Genomic DNA, 23,258 nt, shown 5'->3' with positions numbered 1-23,258 from the left:
TCAGAACCCAAGCAGTACTCGGTTACTCACAAGACACGCAACTTTCTGATGTGGATTTATTTCAAAGGCATTAGTTATTTGCATTTAGTGTAAATAGCAATAGATGCTGCTTACACTAAGTGAAAATAACATATTTTCTTAGCGACAGATGCTATTTACTCTAAATGTAAATAACCATAGATTCTGTTTACACTCTGTAAAAAACAGCAGTAACTGTGCTACACTAATATGTGAGCAAGGTGGATGTACATGTTTGCATTTTTTAGAAAAACAAAAACAAAGATCATGCGTGGTTAGTACGTTTTGGGAAATAAATGTACCTGAAATCATGCCATAAAACCCATACTGAATAGTTCTGAATAAGACTTTTGAGTAATCAGTTTTGTAGGTTAGAATATTTACTTCAAAATGATGTGAAAATCATCCGGCTCGCTCATTCACTGACTTGAAACACAATACTTTCTTTCTTACATATTACACACATTCTCACACAAATGTGACCCTGGACCACAAACCAGTCATGCACGGGTATATTTGTAGCAAAAGCCAAAAATGCATTGTATGGGTCAAAATTATAAACATTTTCTTTTATGCAAAAAAAAAATATTAGGATATTAAGTTAATATCATGTTCCATGAAAATATTTAGTAAATTTCCTATCGTAAATCTTTCAAAACATAATTTTTAATTAGTAATATGCATTGCCAAGAACTTCATTTGGACAACTTTAAAGGCGATTTTTTTTTCCTCAGTATTTGGATTTTTTTTTTTTTGCACCATCAGATTCTAGATTTTCAAATAGGCTAGTTATATCTTGGCCAAATATTGTCCTATCCTAACAAACCATACATCAATGGAATGATTATTTATTCAGCTTTCAGATGACGCATAAATATCAGTTAAAAAAAGAATTACCCTTATGACTGGTTTTGTGGTCCACAAATAGGGACATTTTATGTTTTTATAAATATTGGGCAAGACTTGATTCACTTTTTCTTCCCTCCAAAGAAGAGATGTCATTGCATTGGCGATGGAATTAATGTTTTAATGAAATATTACAAGGGCATATCATACTAAACACATGTTTGGCACAGTTATCCGTTTAAAAGCCTCTAATTGGCCGTTGCGTTCAACAGTCATGTCTGTGATTGGCTATAATGCTCAACGCTTCAAAGCACATTGTAAGTAGTAACCTTTGATGCAAAAAGGGAAAAAGTAATGCTGTAATCATATTCACAATCATGTCATAATAACCCGCAACTATATTTATACAGTACGTTTCTAAACATGGAGCTCACTAACATGAACACATTCTGTTGTAGATTATCTCATTGTATGGTGACAGAAGAAGGTTGTGCTGCTCTGGCATCGGCTCTGAGTTCAAACCCCTCACACCTGAGAGAGCTGGATCTGAGCTACAATCACCCAGGAGAATCAGGAGTGAAGCTGCTCTCTGAAACACTCACACATCTGGACAAACTCAAGTACGTTGAGCAGAAACTATTTCTTTCTGTCAGCTCTGTATGTGACAAAGGTTTTTAGTTTCAGTCTTACTCTTGGAACATTTAAAGTGGTCATGAACTGATAAACCAAAATTCCCTTGATCTTTTGACATATAAGAGGTCATTGTACTATAAAAAAAACATTCTGAACTCTAGATCAAGATAGATTCCCTTGATCTTTTGACATACAGTATAAGAGGTCATTGTACTCAGAACTTCCTCATTAGTCTAAAAAAGGCTTATATTGAAGCCAATCTGCCAAAATGACAGCTTGTGGAATGTGTCACTTTATGATGTAATAGTGTGGATAAACACCGCCTCTGCAGAAGAAGATCAACGCCTGCTTATACAGCGCTGTCTGTTTAGCCCCACCAATCCAATTCACACAGTGTAAATGATGCAGGTCTACACAGAAATCAAATGATAAAGATACTCTGAAGACAACAAGACGCTGTACTGTACCAGGTTGTGGAGTCTTTACATTGCCTTCCTTCTGATCCTAATGTTAGGAAAGATTGGATGAACTTTATTTTTAATGAAGTTTTAGACCACGTCAGTAAGAACTTGGTCTTTTGTTCACTTAAATTTGACCACGGATTCGGATTACAAACAAGGAACAATTCAATGCAGGATTTTCAGAAAGATTGAAACTAAAAGACAATGCTGTGCCAACTATATTGGATCGGGCAGTAATGTCGCAAAACACAAGTGTGAGTACATTAACTGATTTTATTACGTGGTCACTGTTGCTTTGTCGGTTCGTACAGATCATTTGATATGTAATGAGTATTTATGCATTTTTGACCTAAATCACAGCAGCGTCTCTCGGTGAAAGATGTAGGCTGTCAAACATACACAACTGTTAGCCAATCATAGCAGTGGGCTACACCTATTCAAACAGAGTTTAATAACAGAACAGAAAATAGCCTATTACTTCTAAATTATGTTTTTTATGTAAAGATTTTGGCAACATTATAAGGGGATCTCAGAGAACAGTACAAAACAATAAAAAAGGCAGTTCATGACCCCTGTAAAAAAAAAGTTTAGCAGTAGATCTAGTGCTATAATTACATGTTATTATATAACATAAATAACATATAAATTGTAGCTTTGACAACTAAAAAAAATCATCTTTATGAACAATACATATAAAATTTTATCTCAAAATTATCATAACATATTACCCTTATCATTTATTAAATGCATTACATTCAAAATACTTTTACAAACCAGTCTGTTATTTCAAATTATAAGTTAATTATGGTAAGATTATGCTTGTGCCACATTTTCCAATATAGGGACCCCTGAGTAATGAAAATCGGAGAACTTAAGGCCGTTTTAAAGGATAAAAACTTGTTTTTGGTGGAAGATCAATTTCTCGTCCTCTTTCAAGAAATCAGCTTCCTCTTCTTGGTTGGGTTACGTTCTCCGTGTCGTAAACTTTTGAGGGGCTTTTAAACCAGAGCGTTTTTAGAGGTGAGATATTTATCAACATATGATCATTCCTGTGGGATTGGCAGCATCATACAAATGTTTCATGAATAACATATAAATCCTGTCGTAAGTTAATTTGTGTGCTCAGATCTGCGCTCGTTTCTACATCAGATTGATAAATGAGGGCCAACTGATTATTCACTCGGTGTGTGAGAGAGAGAGAATTACTTGTCAGTGCAGTATCTTGTATTACCACGTTGCTAACATGACTTAATGATTATCAGGTTACTAGCATGTAGTTAGCATGATTATCAAGTTATTAGCATGTTTCTTGCATGATTAGCATGCTATTACATAGATGATTAATATTAGAGTGGAAGCTTAAATGAGTTTGAATGGGTTAGAAATATTAGACAGAAGGGAAGCTTGATCGAGTCTCAAGGGATTCTGGGAGTTTCAGTTTGAATGTTGACAGCTGGAGCTTGAAGAGTCTTTGGGGTGTTTCTTCTCGTCACACAATGTTTTTTTCTTAAACCTATTTAATCTTAATCCTTCTGTATTTGCACAAACATTAATGCAGCTGTTGTGTGTGTGTGTGTGTGTGTGTGTGTGTGTGTGTGTGTGTGTGTGTGTGTGTGTGTGTCTGTGTGTGTCTGTGTGTGTTTTCTAGTGTGGATCATGCAGGAGAGTTAATGATCACAACAGGACTCCGCAAATGTAAGACACAGACACAGACACACACTCACTCACACTCACACACACTCACACACACTCTCACACACACACAGACACACACACACACACACACACACACACACACACACACTCTCACACACACAGACACACACACACACTCACAGACACACACACTCACAGACACACACACACACACTCTCACACTCACACTCACAGACACACTCTCACACTCACACACACACACACACACACTCACAGACACTCACACTCACAGACACACACACACACACTCTCACACTCACACTCACAGACACACTCTCACACTCACTCACACACACACACACACACACACACACACACACAGACTCACAGACACACACACACACACACACACACACACACAGAGTTTAGTTGTTAGTAGTTTAGTGTGTAATGTGTGTGTGTTGTGTTCAGATGACTGTGATCTCACACTGGATCCAAACACAGACACAGACACACACACACAAACACACACACACAAACACACACACACACACACACACACACACACAGACACACACACACACACACACACACACACACACACAGACACACACACACACACACACACACACACAGACACACACACACACACACACACACACACACACACACACACACACACAGACACACACACACACACACAGACTCACAGACACACACACACACACACACACACACACAGAGTTTAGTTGTTAGTAGTTTAGTGTGTAATGTGTGTGTGTTGTGTTCAGATGACTGTGATCTCACTCTGGATCCAAACACAGCACACACTCGACTCGTTCTGTCTGAGGAGAACAGGAAGGTGATGTGTGTGGATCAGCGACAGTCATATCCTGATCATCCCGACAGATTTGATGGGTGGTTTCCTCAGGTTCTGTGTTCAGAGAGACTGACTGGACGCTGTTACTGGGAGACTGAGTGGAGCGGAGGTGTTCGTATATCAGTGTCTTATAAAGGAATCAAGAGGAAAGGAGTGAGTCTTGACAGTTTGTTTGGATCTAATGTTCACTCCTGGAGTCTGTTCTGCTCTGATCACACATTCATTGCTCATCACAATAATAACTACACTGTTATCTCAGCTGTTGCTGGTGTCTCCTGTAAGAGAGTAGCAGTATTTCTGAACGAGTCGACCGGCTCTCTGTCCTTCTACAGCGTCTCTGACACACACACACTCACACACTTACACACATTCACACACACATTCACTCAACCTCTACACGCTGGGTTTAGACTTGATTACAACTCTTCAGTGACTCTGTGTCACATTAAACATTAAACACACACACACCCATGCTTCTTCTTCTTTTTCTTCTTCTTCTCCTCCTCATCCTCATCCTCCTCCTCCTCCTTTTCTTCTTTTTCTTCTTCTTCTCCTCCTCATCCTCCTCCTCCTCCTTCTTCTTCTTCTCCTTTTCTTCTTTTTCTCCTTCTTCTTCTCCTTCTCCTCCTTCTTCTTTTTCTTCTTCTCCTCATCCTCCTCCTCCTCCTTTTCTTCTTTTTCTTCTTCTTCTCCTCCTCATCCTCCTCCTCCTCCTTCTTCTTCTTCTCCTTTTCTTCTTTTTCTCCTTCTTCTTCTTCTCCTTCTCCTCCTTCTTCTTTTTCTTCTTCTCCTCCTCCTCCTCCTCCTTCTTCTTCTTTTTCTTCATCTTCTGCTTTTTCTTCTTCTCCTTGTTCTTCTGCTTTTTCTTCTTCTCCTTTTCTTCTTTTTCTCCTTCTTCTTCTCCTCCTCCTCCTTCTTCTTCTTTTTCTTCTTCTTCTCCTTTTTCTTCTTCTCCTTTTTCTTCTTCTTCTCCTTGTTCTTCTTTTTCTTTTTCAATTTTTGGGTCACACTTGATTCTTGAAATTAAAGTTTTTGCTTTTTTTCAGGAAAATCATAATACTGTAATATACTTTTGTTCAATAATATTTATTGATTATTATTTTGAATTTCGAGGAGATTTTATGATACGATGCAATATGTATATCATTTTTATGAGCTAGTTTTCCATTAAAATTAACTAAACACTGAATTAAAAAAAATAATAATAATTTTGTATTGGTATTTTCTTCAGGAAAATCAATATAATAATAGTCCACCGGATAATTCTGTTACTTAAAGGGTCAACTCAGTTTATGAACTATTTTCACACTCAAATAAAGAAAACTATTAAATTGTTTAAGATCTGTTATTCCGTGGCCTGTCTGAATACTGGACTCTGATTGGCTGGCAGGTGCAGTATAACTGTTTAATGCACGGGTAGTTCCCGGTCAGTTTAAATCACCGTTTCAGCTTACATAAATATTATTGAGATATTTTTGCACCCTTGTAATATTTCAACAACATTTTTATTATTATTGGATATTCTATCTAATACATACTCAGATGAAAAATATTTGCTCCCAGTGGGTGGTTCTGTGAAGACATGTAAGTTATGTTTCTAATTTTTAAGGTATGCATAGGTGAAATATTAACTCCGTAAGGACTGTTTATCTCATGAAACGAGAAGGATTGTTCCTCTTATGATTCATTGCTTCTTCCTCGCGGTGTCTTATGGGTAATATCCGCCGCGCGCATATCGGCCATTTTGTTGTGCAGCTCAGAGCAGGGGTCGCAGCACACGCTGTCCTGTAAATGAGTAATAATCGACTCTTATAGCGGGTCAGAAGTAAAGCCGAGGCACGATGCTCTCTGCTGCCCAGCTGCTGGATGAGTTGATGGGTCGGGACCGGAACCTGGCTCCGGACGAGAAGCGCTGTAACGTGCGCTGGGATCACGAGACCGTGAGTGACCCGCAGAGTCATACAGTAACATTATTCACAAACACACACAGCTCTCTGCAGATCACTGAACCTCTTAAACAACTCATGTCGATGTGTTTGTGTGTGAGTAAGCTGAACTGACCCGTGTGTGTTGTGCTAGTTTGTCTGTTAGCATGCTAAGCTCGTGTCTCGTTGTTGAACACATGCGCTAAACACGCGCCCTCATCCTCATCTTCATCTGTTTATATTGTGTTCTTTTGAGCTAAAATAGCGCTTATTAGTTAGCTACAATCGTTCAGCACCGTCTGTGCTTCATGTATGAATGACCGACTTGAGAAGATACTATCACTTTTATAAGTGCTCTTAAAACTGACAAACAAATCCCACAGATCTAAGTTTAATGAGACACATCTGGAGATCAAAATATCATGGCCTCTGTGGTGGGCTCTTTGGACTTGAGCCAGGAAGAAATCACATAAAACACTGAAAAATTAAATAGTTACATAAGTGATGCACCTTAAATCTAAACTAAATGTAATTGCATGTTATTTGCTATTAAATTATGTATTATACTGTAAGTTTATATTAAATGTAATTCATTGAATGTAAAAGTTTTTGTTTGTTTTCTTTTTAACCAAGTTGTACTTTTTTTTTTCTTTATGTAGTTTATAATCACTTCTATTGTCTAAATATACTTCAAGTATATCACTCTAAATGTACTGACACTCATATGTGACCCTGGATCACAAAACCAGTCATAAGGGTAAATATTTCTAACTGAAAGCTGAATAAATACGCTTTCCATTGATGTATGGTTTGTTAGGAACGGCTGAGATGCAGCTATTTGAAAATCTGGAATCTGAGGGTGTAAAAAAAATCAAAATACCGAGAAAATCACCTTTAAAGTTATCCAAATGAAGTCCTTAGCAATGCATATTACTAATCAAAAATTAAGTTTTAATATATTTACAGTAAGAAATTTACTAAATATCTTCATGGAACATGATCTTTACTTAATATCCGAATGATTTTTGGCATAAAAGAGAAATCAATAATTTTGACCCATACAATGTATTGTTGGCTTTTGCTACAAATATACCCCAGCGACTTAAGACTGGTTTTGTGCTCCAGGGTCACATATATGGAAAACTAATAGTCATTTTTACTGAAACTTCTATCTCATGTATTACATGTATTTGTAATGATAAAGCTGCAGTTTTAGTAAACTTATCATGCATTGATTTTAAATGTAATAATGAATAACGCTACAGTTAAAATGATAATCAATGTGCTTCAGAATGTTATTCAACTCATCAGAATAAGTGTACTTTAAAGCACAACCAAATATTATTAAAACAGTGGTTTAACGTGTACTTTGAGCTTTTAATTTCACATTAGAACAAAGTGCACTGTTTAAGAGTAGTTAAGAAACAGTCACTGAGGTGAACTCTTAGTACACTTAAGTGACCTTTTATTTTCTTCAGGATAAAATATACTTGTAAGATTTGACGTATGTTGTAAGAAGTGCACATGCAATATAATCAAGCAGACTTATTTTTCACAGGCAAGTAGTTGCTTATTTCAGTTGATTTCTACCATGTTTTTGATTTAGTAACACCTGAGGAATTTTGGCGGGAATTATGCTCCCTTAGTGAGCGGCTAAGTCTTGTACATTTTCTCATTTTAAAATGTTAAATGAATTCACAATGGATGTACGTTTATGTGGTTATGATCTCTAAAATATGGCATCAGCAAGAAATGACTTCTCTCTCTCTACAAAATGAATGATAAATTAATTTGTAGGCTACAGGTGACGGGTAAATGTGTTTCTCAGTTTTAGCAGCTCCAGCAGAGCTCATGCTGTTTGTCATGTTTTGAGGTGACAAACCATAAAGTTGTGAAAAGAGATCTTCGAGTACTGATGAGGATTTAACACAACTCTTTTCTTCAGGTCTGCAAATACTACCTGTGTGGCTTTTGCCCCGCTGAACTCTTCACAAACACACGATCAGACTTGGGTAAGGACAGCTTCTCAAATACATGCATCTCATTTCATTCCTGCGATCCACATTGTAACGTATCGTTTTGTTTTCTAGGTCCTTGTGAAAAAATCCATGATGAAAATTTGAGGAAAATGTAAGTTAGTGTTCTGTATTGGGTGAATATCATGAAAACAACCAGATCCCAAATCATATGGTATGAAGTGTTTTTTTTTTAGAACCGTTAAGATTTTTTTTTTTTTTAATTCTGACAATATATTCATTAACATCAATTTCCTTTCAATTTTCTATTATATAATTAAAAAAAACTAATTCTTTTTACTGTAGTATCTGGGCCGATTTTTTGTTCCTGTTGTTCTCAATGGTGATTATAATTGCTGTTAAAATTATGTGTGTATATATATATATGTATATAGGTTGTCAAACATGTTCTACAGCAGTGATTTTCAAAGTGTGTTACGAGTAGCACTAGTGGTACGCAGAGGAATCACTAAATTAATGTTAAAGCAAAATACATTTTCATTTAATATTTGTTTGAGTAAAGTTTTTTGTTGTTGTTGTTTTACATTTAAGTACAGTAGTTTTTTTTTTTTTTTTTACTTTTTACAAAACATTCATTTATTCATTAGTTATGTTTTTTATTTACTTGTATGTAAGCATTTACAATGTTAAAGTGGCTGACAACAATAAATATTGTTATTAGGAATAAAACTGCTGTGTTTTTGAACTGTGCAGAGCTGTAGCTGTAGGCCTGCTACGCTACTGTATTTTAATGTTGGTCATTATGGTGGTACTTGGAGAGACAAATATTTTCTGAGATGGTATTTGGTATAAAAAGTTTAAAAACCACTGTTCTAAAGCAAAATTCTTATTGTTTCTAAAAATGGTCTTCGTTTTCTTTAAACATAATACAATTTTAAATTTTACCCCAAAATTAATGATAAATAAAAGAAACATCTGGACGTGTTCTTTAAAAGTTTCCTAATGTGGTTCTGCATCTTATTTGGAGTGAGTTTTCTTTAGTATAGCCTTTGACTCCTGACTGCTACACATTGTCTTAGGTATGAGAAGAGCTCCCGCTTTATGAAGGAAGGCTATGAGCGGGACTTCCTGCGGTACCTGCAGAGTCTCCTGGCCGAGGTGGAGCGCAGGATTCGGAGGGGCCATGCACGTTTAGCCCTGTCACAAGCCCAGCAGAACTCTGGAGTAAGTATTTCCATAGACTTCACTGTCTACATTTTTATATGACCACATTTTGGAACATATTTATTGCCTGATTTCAGCAAGCCAGCTGGTTAGGGCAGTCTATTAAATTCATATGCAGTTTTTATAATAATAATATAGAAAAAGATGTTTGTACACTGTGTTGAACACAACTCACTCTGAACTCTGATTTCCAGGCACCGGGTCCATCTGGGAAGAACGAGGAGAAAGCTCAGGTCCTCACCACGAAGATTGAGGAGCTTGTTGTTCAGGTAGGTTCTGCCTGTCATAAGCTGAGAAATAAGCACGAATGTGTTCAGAGAGGCATATAGATGTGTGTTTGTGTGTGTTCAGATTGAGGAGTTGGGCTCGGAGGGCCGTGTTGAGGAGGCACAGGGCATGATGAAGCTGGTGGAGCAGCTGAAGGATGAGCGGGAGGAGCTCAATTCCACTCCTTCGGTGAGTAACACATCCAGGTTTAAGCAGACATAAGGCTTGTTTTTGTTTAATTGTAGAAGGCACTGACATGTTTTCTTGTTTGTCAGACGATTGAGAGCTTTGCCGCTCAGGAGAAGCAGATGGAGGTGTGTGAAGTGTGTGGTGCTTTCCTTATAGTTGGTGACGCTCAGTCCAGAGTGGACGATCATCTAATGGGCAAGCAGCATATGGGATATGCCAAAATCAAAGCCACGGTCGAGGAACTGAAGGTGAGTTGACAGTCAGCGTTTAGGTATTTTTTGCCGTTGGTTAAATTTAACCCTTGTGCGTCAATTTAAAAAAATAAGTTACACCTTAGGTTCATAGAGGACAAAAATGTCCATGTCAAAAAACTGTCATAAAGTACAGACTTAAGTTTGGTCCAGGGATTAAAGATCTCCGTCGCTACGACGGATTTCCGTTAATTGCAACGAGTCTATGACGGATTTCCGTCAATTGCAGGGTTCCGCCTGTCCTTATCACTTTTCACAATTTTAAGGCCGTAAATAGGCTTACATTTCTCAAATAGTGTAATAAATGTCTTAATTTCAGTTTGAATAGGTCTTAAATTAAGGAAAGATGAGGTGTATTCAGCCTGCTGAGGGGGGTGTGATCAAAGCCTGGAGTGGAGTGATAGCACGTTCCTCTCGAAGCATTCTGCAATCACTCCGCTCTGGATCCACTCCGGGTTTTCTTTTCCCGCTCACGGAAAAAGTGCTCTGTGTGTTCAATCCATTTTAAAAGTTATTCTAATGTGTTTATTTTTGTGCATGTCAGGCTACAGCTGAGGTAGAACTGAGCAATTCCAGCGTTATGGACGTGACATTCGCAGTCAAAACCTGAAATATAAATTCTCATAAATTGTAGAACACACACAATCTTGCGCATGAATGCAGCGCAGATAGCAAACAAGTGTTATTTGAAACACATCATATGTTTAAATAAGATAATATTGACAATGAAAATTAGGCCTATATGATATTTAAAAAAATATATAGTTTTGGCGATTTGTCATCGGCTATACAGTCCGCCTGTGCATATTTTTTTGCAAATGCTTAGGCTATCTTCGCGAAGTTCTCGCAGAGAATGCGATTTCTAAAATGTTATTAAAATGTATTTCTTTATAAAATGTTATACGGTAAGCCTGAAACAGCAGTATAGCTTTATTAGTCATCAGCAACGAGGTAAACATGCGCGCCGGTATGCTATGAAGCATCCGTAGACTACAATAGATTTACAATGCACAAACCAAGCAACAATATCTGCTGAATGGAGAAGGGTTGGTCATTCACAAAGCATAAAATATTAATTTTATTTTAATTTTCGTTTTTGTGTTCAAGCACACGCATAAAGTTTGCCACAAAGCACAGGCGATAGCCTAATGATTCTGAAAAAAATGAGACATTTTAATTATTTAATATACTAATGTTTGAGTCCTTGTCGGCTGCAAAGATGAAATTCAGGAAATCTCCACTGGACGTTCCTTTGCTGAGAAATGCATTCACGGATTACAGCCTAATCAGAGAGTATTTGATTTCATTTTGAAATGGTTCATTTAAAAGTAGACTTTACTTATACAGGGCTCTACAGTGCTACCATTTCAGTCGCATTTGCGTCTGAAAACTACTGTGTGCGACTATGAAACATATTTAGGAGCACCAGTGCAACTGACCCGATCAGCGTATTTGTGTTTGTGCTGAGGGAGCTTTAAAGGTTTCTAACGTAGGCCTACTTTCAACGTGTTTTTGCAGCGTTGAGTAATGTATCAGATGCATTCTCTCATTATAACAAAAAAAGTGTAGACAGTGTAAATAAGAGATTCATTGTGCAGTGTAAGGAGCTTCGTTGATTATAATGGAGTTTTGTGAGGAGCCCCAATTTTAAGTTTTCTTTTTTTATTATTATTAAGTTGATTCATTTTCAGGAAAAAATGCAAGTGATCGCGAGCACCTCCCTGTCATGCATGCGCATAATTCTTTTCCGCACAAACACTTGCATATGAATAATAGTCTAGACTCTAGAGCATAGCCTCATGAACTTGTTTATAAATAAATCGCTTATGCATTAAAGAAAGATACAAAACAGGTTGTTAAATATGCTGAATATATTGTTCAAATATTTATAAAATGTGAAACTTATTCTTATTCGCAGTCTAGCAATTTTTGCATCTGCATAACATAGTGAATTGTTTTTAACATGCAATGATACAAAATAAAATCAAACAAGATTTGTAATGAAGAAAAAACAAATATTTAGACAAATATGAATGATGTAGCCCACATCTCTTGAGCGTCTCACTCAGCATGCGCGTGCCGAACACGCAAAATCTTGCTCTCTGCATGAATGCAACGCAGATAGCGACACAAGTTTGTTTGAAACACAAGTTTAAATAAGATAATATTAACAATGAACATTATATGACATTTAAAATAGTTTTGGCGATTTTTCCTTCAGTCCGCCTGTGTATTTCTGACCCAAACAGCAAAGCAGTCTAAATCTCTGCGATGTTCTCGTTAAATATGCAATTTCTGAAATATTACAATGAATTAATTTATTTTTATTAAGTTATGATATGAAAAGCCTGAAACAGTTCACAACGGTGTAGCCATGCACAGGCTTTCAGTCATGAGCAACGGTAAACATGCATGCCAGTGTGCATCTGATTTAATATGAAGCGTCCGTAACGGTCACGTCCGTAGCGCATTATTATGTTTGATAAGAGCAAATAATGGAGATGAGCTTTTGATCATAATTAGCATGGCCATAAGTTGGCTTTGTACAGAAAGTTTCAAGTTAATTGCATTAATAATTACTATATGAAATAAACCTAATCTTTAAAACGTTACGGACGTGACACAGCGCTGAAGCGTCCTGACGTCATAAATCTAGCCCTTATAAATCCAAAAATCATTGCTGTTTAGACAAAGTGAGTGTATTTACTTTTCAGACAGGCCTCCATCTTTCTACAAAATACTTACTGCTGACATAAATTAAAAAATGGGCAGTCTTTGATATCTCATTTCAAAATATGAAATACAGTCGAATGAAAATGTATTTTTACTAGGCCTATAGGTCCACCACTCATATGTGGTGGATAAACATAGCGATTTCCTTCAAATTTCTATTAAAGCACGTCAATGCAGTAAAATACAGACCTAAACACACAACTTAAACAGGGTTTTGTTCTTTTGGTAAAAACTTAATTTTTTCATGGTAAGGTTGACATTTGCATGAAGTTAAAACATCTTCAACGCTATTGGTCTCGACTATTTAAATAAAGTGTTGGTTAAAGGAATATGACTTCGCCTGAAAAAAAATTTCAGTCAGAAGAATTTTTTTCACTTTAATCCCTGTTGGTCTCATTTTAAAGAAGAAAGTTGTAAAAAAAATTTAAACCAAAAAAGTTAGAGGTTTAAGTTTATGAAAATGATTTATGAGCACTTTTTTATATCTAAAATGTATATATTATAAAATATTTTGAACTCAAAAATTGATAGAAAATCAAAGCCATCTATCTAAACAAGTTGTGTTCCAAATTTGAGGTTGATATCTCAAAAGATGAGCTTTTAGTAAGATTTTATTTGGGTGAAGTACCAAACTTTTCCCATTAGATTCCAGCAAAGCTCCACTGGCATACACGGAAGTGGGATTTGTGATTGGCAGTACACTGTAATTTCTCAAACATTACAGGTGCGTGCACAATTTTATTTAGGACACGCATACAAACAAGACTCTGACATCGATACCAACATGCCCACACAATTATAGCTGCATAAGTTATACAGTTGACTCTGTTAATTTTGACAGCAATTTTTTTATTTAGTTTTAGTCATAGTCATTTGACTAAAATACCATTTAGTTTTAGTCATTTGAATTGTTTTTAGTCTAGTTTTAGTCGGCTAAATCTACAGTAAATTTAGTCGGCTAAAAATCTAATGGGTTTAGTTACAGTGCATATATTAAGCATTTCTCTAAAATTTCCAAACTCATTATATAGGTTTGCTATTAAGGTTTTATCATGATAGAGCGATATAACTGCGGTGACACACAACATTTTATGTTAAAATTAAATAAAACAACTTATAAAGAACAAGAACATGGTCTTCTTTTTAAGGAACCACCAATGGTTATATAGGATAATTATACATTCTTTATAGCATCTTGTTTACCATATTCTTCATTCTTTCAAGCAGACATTTATTTCTATAAATTTAAATTAATCTTTAGAGCTACTAAAGTTTTTCAGTCAAGACCAGTGAGTGATGTTCTGTCTGTCTTTTGTTGCTTGATTAACATCAATGCCACAGACAATAGCAACTTAATTAGACCATTATCCCTTTAAAACCGAATGCACAGCTGCAACGGATGCAATGTACTGATACACGTTCCTCCTACTGTTTACGTTCACTTAAGACGTAATCAACTGTGTTTATGTAAATACTTGTCAAAACGGACATTTCGACATCATTTTATGTGTAATTCTCTGTTCATGTGACGAGAGAGAGTACTCGTGTGCTGCGAGATGCGCTTTCTGTGTGTGTATGCTTCAGTGTCTGTGCTCAGATAACCAGACCAAATCGAGTTCTCTCTTGCATCGTCAGATTTGCTCTTTTACTCTCACATATTGACATTTTTTTACGTTTTATGAGACGTGCAGCAAGTGTGTATTGTATGTATGCATCTAACCTCCTAACTATGCACTACAGAACTATGTTCTGAATGAATCTCTTCCCAAATCGTCCCTCCTTAACATTTTCGTCTTGTTTTTATTCGCTGACGAATGTCAATAGATTTTCGTCATAGTTTGTCATTCAAAGAGTTTTCTTTCATCGTCTTGTTGTCGTCGGTGAAAAAAAGTCAACTAAATTAACACTGCTATATAATATACTATAATATGCATAAGCAGAAAACAGGAATAAAGCAAGTATTTGCTTTATATGCCAAACTTGAAAAAATAGCACTATCTAGTAAAAATAGTGAAAATTTTGAAGTATTTCCAACAGAATGAAAGCCTATTGACAAATATTGCATCATTTTATAGTTAAATGGCCCTGGGACTAAAAATAGCAGTTTTAATGGGTTTCAGTGAGGACTTTTTTTTTCCCTCAAGTACCTGAGAGGAACTGCTTTTTTGTACCTAGTGTAAAATAGATTTATTAAAGGAAATGAGGGTGAAATATTAATTCCAATTAAAATACACACCTGTGCCAAAATGTATGCATTGGCATTAACAGTCAAAAATTTATTTAAAAAAAAAAAAAAACTAGTGTTGTCAAACGATTAATTGCATCCAAAATAAGTTTTTGTTTACATATGTTTGTGTACCGTGTATATTTAAGTATAATTTAATATACACGTATATATTTAAGAAAAATATGCTAAGTTTAGAATATTTATATATAATATAAATTATATGGATATAAATATATACAAGGAAATATTTTCAATATATAATGTTTATAAATCCGTAATAGATATACACAGTAAACTTGCATATTATGTAAACACAAACTTTTATTTTGACTGCGATTAATCCCGATTAATCATTTGACAGCACAAAAACAAACTCAGACAAAAATGTCCATAAGGTCGCACAAGGGTTAAATAATATTTTCTGGTGTTGTGAATATTCACAATTGTTTAGGTTTCAACCATCAACAAAAATCAATTTGCATTATATTATTTCTATTAAATTGAAAACTTGCATAACAAATTCAAAATATTTAGACAACAATGTAAGAGTGCATGTTAAAAATAAAAAAAATGGGTATTTCAGACCATGATTTTCTGTTTGATCCCACAGGAAAAGCTGCGTCGGCGCTCAGAGGATCCGGAGAAGGATGAGCGAGGCAAGAAAGAGCGGGAGGACCGGGAGCGTGAAAGGGAGGAACGCGAGAAGAAACGCAAAGAGGAGGAGGAGAAGGAGAAAGAGCGAGAAAAGGAGAGGGAGAGAGAGCGGGAGAAGGAGAAGGAGAGGGAACGGGAACGTGAGCGGGAGAGGGATAGGGAACGGGACAGGGACAGGCGCAGGAGGAGTCACTCCAACAGCAGACACTCCAGCCGTGCGTCAGACCGCCGCAGGAGCCGCTCAAGAGACAGGAAGAGGTCCAGGAGTAAGGAGCGCGACAGGAGGCGCAGCAGGTACACAACTCGCACAGCTCCTAGACACACATGCTTGACAGGTGGTTGTGCAAAACCAGACCAAGAAAGTATTTGTTGTCAAAATGGCAAATTTAAGTGGTATTTTAGAATTATTTGTATGCTATTATATTTTGATTTTGCTTTTATATTTTCAGTTTATTTTTGTTTTAATTTTAACTTTTTTTGTTTGTTTGTTTAGTTTTTTTTTAGATATTTCTGCTTCATTTCAATTAAGGAAGAAAAAAAAAGTTAGATTTAGTTAACAATACTGGTTCAACATTCTTTACTACATCTGATATTCACCTGTGGTGGCAGTTGTGATTTCCTTAACTTTGTACTGATGGATGAAACCTTACACATCAACAGGAGCCGTGACCGAGAGAGGAGGCGCAGCCGCGAACGCTCAGACAGGAAGAAACGTTCTCACAGCAGGGAGAGGAGGAGGTCCCGCAGCTCTGAGCGCAAGAGCCACCGGCACCACAGCCGCAGCAGAGACAGAGAAAAGGACAGAGGAGACCGAGACAAGGACAAATCCTCTAGGGACAAAGGTGTGCCATTTAATTTTAGTTTTTGATCAGAGAAAGGGAGTCTTTAGCCCGATTCGGACGGTAATTGTTTCTCATATGGGTGTCTGTAAAATAAATGTACATATCACCTCAGTGATAATATGGATTCTGATGGTGATTTATTCACAGTGGAGGAGCAAGTTCTGTGATCCTATGAACTCGGAAACACGCTGCTTATGTGGCCAGTCACATGATTGTTTGAGTTTATTCTTATTATTCTGTAAAATTATGTAAAATGTATTCTTATTATTCCAAACATATTTTATAATATATAATCCTATTTGTGACCCTGGACCACAAGGCTAGTCTTAAGTCGCTGGGGTGTATTTGTAGCAATAGCCAAAAATACATTGTATGGGTCAAAATGATTAAATGGGTCAAAAATCATTAGGATATCAAGTAAAGATCATGTTCCATGAAGATATTTTGTAAATTGCCTACCGTAAATATATTAACTTAATTTTTGATTGGTAATATGTATTGAGGAGAACTTCATTTGGACAAGTTTAATGTCGATTTTCTCAGTATTTAGATTTTTTTTGGCACCTTCAGATTCCAGATATTTAAATATCGTATCTTGGCCAAATATTGTCCGATCCTAACAAACCATACATCAATGGAAAACTTTTATATTCAGCTTTCAGATTATGTATAAATCTCAATTTAGAAAAATTGACTTTTGTGGACCAGGGTCACATTTATTATTTTATTTTTTATTTTTTTAATCTTCTGTTTAAAAATAGGAAAATAGAGCAGTATATATCCGTTTATAATACACATTTTAAAATTGTATTGCAGCTGCCTTAATAAAAACCCATTTCGAATATTTACGTGCATTTCTTCTCTTTCTGCTCCCAGTCGCTGTGGTGGAGCAGTTATGAAGTATTGTTCTTTTAAATACTTTTCAGCATTTCAGAAATAAATATGTATGCAAATTACACCGAAGTACAAAGTTCGGGAGTACTAAAAATGGGTTTAAACATTGAATTTTGAATCAATTTCTTCTCATAAAATCAGATGTGGATTCGGATTGCAATTAAATTACCCCACGACCTTGGTGTTTGTCAAAAAACAGTAGGTAATTTTTACGGGGGTGGTGAGAGAAAAACACCGACATCCTGGATTCGGACGGCATTAAAATTACCAACTACCCCCTGTATATGGTGAAAATCACTTGTGTCCCCTCGAGAAACAATTACCATACGAATCCTGCTTTTATTGGATTTGAAATAGCACTTAGGGTGGTTTTGTTCTTGTTTGTCATTTTGTGTTTGGGTTTTGTTTGTTTTTGTTCTTTGTATGTTTTGTGGTGTTTTTTTTTGTTTTGTTTTTTGGATCTGTATTTTTTGTATGGAAGCCCGTTTCCGCCACTGAATAAAAAATAAAGGTAATTTCGACTTCTCGCAATTTATTTTTTTTCTCAGAATTGCTAGATATAAATTCGCAATTGCGAGTTATAAAGTCAGAATTGTTTTTATCTCACAATTGACACTATAAATCGTAATTCTGTGAAAAAAAAAGTCAATTGTGAGTCGCAATCTTTTTTTTAATTTTTTTATTCAGTGGCGGAAACAGGCTTCCGTAGTTTTGTTTGTCAAAACGAGGAAACATTGATTTATTTTAGCCAGGCAAAGAGAATTAAAGGAAGTAAAATGAACCTTTTTAGGTTGGTTTAGTCTTTCCATAGTTTCATGTTTTTTGTTTTTGGCCAATGTGCAGACTTCCCTCAACATATATAGAGACAACTCGTTACATCAGAAGTTTCGAAAGGTTTTATTGCAGGAATTTAAACCGACTTGAGAGACTAAAATATGGCTAATATTTTTCTGAATCTCCCAGATACCATGTCTGTTTGTTTATCTCGCAGAGCACAAGGACTCTTCAGATGAGAAAAGGAGCAGCAGAAAGGGCTCAGTTGAGAAGTCTGAGCTCTTCAAGCCCGAGCCCATGGAGGCGGAGCCTCCCAAAGCAAAAGTGAACGGCACCGCGCAAGAGCTACATTCTGAAGGTGACACACAGTCCAATTAAAACTGATCTGATAGGACCTCAGATCAGCCCCAGGTAAGTGCACCGTCCCGTCCGGCCCGGGTCTCTCCCCTCTCCCCTTCCCCCCTTTTTCTTTCAGTTCTGTCTGTGATTTTTCTTCCTGTTTTTTAATAGTGCATCGTAAGTATGCACTGAAGATGGGGACTAGGCTGATGAAACGGAAGAAAGTAGAAAGAAACAAACCCAGAGGAAAGGCCAGTGTAGCCCTGAAAAACATGCTTGGAGGTACCTCGTTTTGTATCGGTCATACATCTGTCTCTTTAGACAAGTTCTCTTCCAAATTTACGTGTTTTTTTTTTTTTTTTGCTTTTTTTCCTAACTCTGCCTTTACTACCTCAACCTGTTTACTCTATGCTCGCAGTAAGATTAAACTAGTTGACTGAACTTTGTTTTTCACATTTAAAATGATTGTGTGCTCTATGTATGTACATGCATAAACACACAGCATTTTACCATCTGATGTCTATAAGGTGTTAAGAAGTCCAAAGAGTTCATTCAACTGCAATGAATACAGATATATGTACTTTTTTTTTTTTTGTTGGAGTTACATGGATATGTTGCACTTTTAATACCGTCTGTTCTTAAAGTTGAGATCCGATAGCTTTGGGATGATGGAAGTGTAGGGTTAATGAATTATTGCAGCTGACTTCCACACCTCACACAGCGTTGGTGTTGTGAGCGACCCCCCCCCCATGAAAAGCCAATTTAAAAATCAAGGATACTGTCAATCTGTGCAGGTACTCACCCAAGGTACTCCTTTCACTACCCACATCCATTTGAATGCTGTTGCCTGTGAACGTGTCTCAGAGCTTGATGTTTATTTACCCTATCTCTTTTCTCCCAGTTTTAAATGTTCTCAGTTTTGCTTTCTGTTGGTTTTAAGTGCCAATGGTTTACTCTACGCCGTAACGGGTGGATGTCAGGTTTACAGATGAGCACAATTGATATCCCACAGTAACCTATCAAACCAGATCAAGCTCAAAACAGTACTTTCTCCTTGTTTGTGTCGCTTATTTTCATTTTGCCTGTTCGGTAACAAGTAATAGGTTTGAATTAGGGCTGGGTGATATAGCTAAACAAACGTATGTCAATTCATCTCGTTGATGAAATTGAACGTATTTAACACTCAAATGGCCTTAAAGTTTGGTTTAAATTGATTTTTTTTCTTTTTGTATATATGTAGCACATACAAAATGGCTACAAAATTCAAAATCAAAGTAGTGAAAGTGGAAATTTTCAAATATTTCCATAATACCCCCCACCCAAAAATATCAATTAAAATCATTAAATAGACATTACGAAAAAAGTATTTTTGCGAAATTAAGCAAAACAGGCAATATTGTCAATTCTGTGTCTAAAATTTAACACCATATTAACTGTTAAATCAATATAACTTGCAATCATGGAGATTTTATGGCATAAACTGTACTCCTTGCTCAAGTAATATTGCTGAATTATATCATACGACATTTATACATAATATAAATGTTTATGGGCCAGATTTACTAAACTGGGCAAATTAGCGCGAGAGCGCAATTCCATAGAAGCGCCGATGGGAGGGAAAATCGTGCGTGTGATTTACTAACATTGCGCAAATTAAAGAACACCAACACAGCCAGATAATTTTCATAATGACCAGCGCAATCTACCAAGAGCAGCGCAAATTACTGCCTGCTTTAAGACATGCTTTTTTTGGCATTAAATAATGGCGCAAATACCAGTAATTTGACGAGCGCAAATGTTAGTAAATCTCGTTGCGTGTTCATTTGAATACACTATTCCCATACATTTTGCGCCTGAAAGGGAAACTCCTACAAATGCATATTCAATAAGGTCAGGCGCAAAAATAACGGTCCACGCCTTTTTAGCGCTTATTCTTCACAGCGCATATTTAGAAAAACCTGACAGTGCTATTTTAACGCCAAAAGACTGCGCTATATAGTAAATCGGGCCCTAAATGTGATGTATAGTAAATGCTACAATTATACGCAATTTTTTTGCCCTCACATCTTGAATTTTATGGGCATATAACTGGATTCTCATAGGCTACATCACTCAGTTTTTGTCATCCTGCCCTTTTTTTTTTTCATAATCACACCAAATTAATGCATTAGTCCTAATATGCACTAATATAACAGTCCACAGGAATCAACATAAATGAATCACAGTTTTGAATTGATTTATCGGATGAAACTGTTTTTAAAACTGAAATTGTTATGCATTTTTGCGATCTGTTGCTGCTGATTATATCAGCGATATTGGATATATCGCTCAGCCCTAGTGTGAATTAGCTTGTGTTTTAATGCAGGTGTGTCTTTTTGAAGTAAACTTTTACTTTCTCTTTCGTGTTTTGTTTAAATTCCCTACTTGTGTTGTCCTTAAAATAGCAGTGCATGCTTTCAGAGCAAGATCAGCCACCTACAGAGTGTCAGTCTGGCCGTATAGAAGAGGGATATCAATTCTTTAAATATTTCATGGTTTTATTTGTGTGCTTGCCTTCAATCATTTGTACTTGCAGCGGAGCAGTTACTCTAGCTGCTGCTGCTGTTGTAGTAAATATAAGCCTTTATAAATCTGTGTAGAACAAAGATAAGTGATCAAATGTATTTATTGCCAATTGGACATGAAAAAAAAAGTGGTTTGATTAATTTTTTAAAAATCTGTAATTAAGACTGTTAATCTGGTGTAATGTTTTTTCTTGAACTGTAAATGTGTCTGGTTTCACACACTAATTGAGTTTCTCTGACCATTTGTGTACGTCAGGGGGAGTTTGAACAGCTGCAAGAGGAAGACCTGAAGACCTCCATCCGACAACTCACCTCTGCGGCTTTAAAACAAGGTGAACCACAGATGTAGTGGCCTAAATGATAAAGATGTAAATGTAAAACGGTCCCTTTTTCAGCGTTTCCACAGGACCTTTCGTGTTTTGTTTTGTTTGTTTGGTTTTCTTTGGTCTTACTGCTATGAGCTGGCGTAGATGCACATGCAGGTCCACCATTATTTCTGTTAGTATGCATTCAGAATGAATCAAATACTTGTGGCATGTTTGCTCTGTACAGTCCGTTCTCACTTGACACGTTGGAAATATTGCCGATCGGTTTTGTTCAGTATTTTGACTGGAAACCTTAAAGGTCTCTCAACTGCTTTATCTCTTGGTTTTCCCCTCTGTATGCTAAATCCCAAATCTTTATACGATTTTAGTTTAGAGAAGTGTTTTCATTTTGTTCCCGTTTTAAAAACCTGTATTTGTCATGAATAAAAATTAAGAAACACATGCTGTGGTGTTCTTTTTTGAAACGATGTGGAAGCATGTAAAAGCTGTTAGTGCATTTTATAAAACAAGTTAACCAAATAAGCCAGGCTTATTTAATTTAGTTTGACTTAATTTGAACCAAATCAACTGACAATAAGACTAACTGAAATAAACCTGGCTTATTTGGTAAACCTGTTTTATGAAACAGGCCCCAGAGGTCAACAAAATCTTGATCAAATCTGACAGTGACCAAATATTTAGTATGTCCAGGATTGTTTTTTTCTACATGATTAAAGTATTTCATCACTTTAACCCCAGGTTTCACAGACAAGTCTTAAAACTAATCTCAGACTAAAATGTAATTCTGAGCGGTTTCAACTGAAATAAACACTGACTGATCTTAAAACCTATCAGTGCCTTCGTTTTGTCTCAAGATGCACACCAGTACTGTTTTTTTTGTTTGTTTTTTTTTTCTAAGGAATGATAATGAAAATGACTTGAATGTACTAATTGAACTATGGCCTAACCCTGGCTTAGTCTAAGCCCTGTCTGTGAAAACGGGTTTATAGGTGTCTCAATGTATGCAAATTCATGATTTCCTGGAAAGGCTTGACGGTTCACTTAGATGGCCGTCTTGGTGATTATTTTTTTGAAGATGGCCTTAAAAGGAAATGGCTGGAATCTCCAAAACTGTCAAGACTCTTTGAATACACGCCTGCAAACTCGTTACCTTCGTGTACCAGAGTAAACTGGACACTGTTCAATTGTTAAACACACATCTTAACACTTCATGTGATGCACAACACATTTTCTCTGATTGAGGGACCTGTGTGAATTTAAAAGTATCCTCTTGGTTTAACACATGAACCAGTTTGAATTGTATTAAAGTACTGTTTTCTAAAGCCTAGAGTTTGCGGGTATGGCGATAAATCTGCATGAAATCTGACAATAGCATAAATCTTATATATAAATTGAATATATCATGATATATTTCTGTAAGAGCGCCCCTTTGAGGAGCACAACAGTGTCTCGTGCAGTTATAGTCATGTGTTATTTGTGATCGCTGCCATTAGATGGAGGCACATTTCTGGTATCTTGAATTAAAACAAAGACATGCAGAACGAGCAAATATTATGACAAAGCAGAAAGAGTCCTTTCA

At 36.3% G+C, this 23,258-nt stretch overlaps 2 protein-coding genes across 5 annotated transcripts in view; both read left to right on the top strand.

Annotated features, from left to right (window-relative positions):
- LOC306846281 (uncharacterized protein) overlaps positions 1–6,000 on the top strand; it is a 59,154-nt gene extending 53,154 nt beyond the window's left edge. For all 3 annotated transcript variants that reach the window (XM_079379539.1, XM_079379538.1, XM_079379540.1), the window contains exons 18-20: positions 1,323–1,484; positions 3,607–3,653; positions 4,406–6,000. In XM_079379539.1, coding sequence (XP_079235665.1) covers positions 1,323–1,484; positions 3,607–3,653; positions 4,406–4,950 — 754 coding nt within the window. In that variant the 3' untranslated portion in view covers positions 4,951–6,000. The remainder of the gene's footprint in view (positions 1–1,322; positions 1,485–3,606; positions 3,654–4,405) is intronic.
- A 206-nt stretch (positions 6,001–6,206) lies between these two features.
- On the top strand, positions 6,207–22,104 carry LOC306846369 (luc7-like protein 3). Of its 2 annotated transcripts, XM_079379698.1 has the most exons (11): positions 6,207–6,434; positions 8,365–8,431; positions 8,510–8,549; positions 9,475–9,619; positions 9,814–9,888; positions 9,971–10,075; positions 10,162–10,323; positions 15,897–16,234; positions 16,601–16,782; positions 18,668–18,861; positions 21,610–22,104. In XM_079379698.1, exons 1-10 carry the CDS (start codon positions 6,336–6,338, stop codon positions 18,826–18,828), a joined length of 1,374 nt encoding a protein of 457 aa, XP_079235824.1. In that variant the 5' UTR covers positions 6,207–6,335; the 3' UTR covers positions 18,829–18,861; positions 21,610–22,104. The 2 variants fall into 2 exon arrangements, with proteins under 2 accessions (XP_079235824.1, XP_079235823.1); XM_079379697.1 differs by having other exon boundaries at positions 18,668–22,104.
- The last annotated feature ends 1,154 nt before the right edge of the window (positions 22,105–23,258 follow it).

This window comes from Barbus barbus (genome assembly GCF_936440315.1).
Source record: "Barbus barbus genome assembly, chromosome: 3".
NCBI lineage: Eukaryota > Metazoa > Chordata > Actinopteri > Cypriniformes > Cyprinidae > Barbus > Barbus barbus.
Note: the sequence above shows the minus strand (reverse complement) of the source record. Positions and strands in the feature narration are given on the sequence as shown.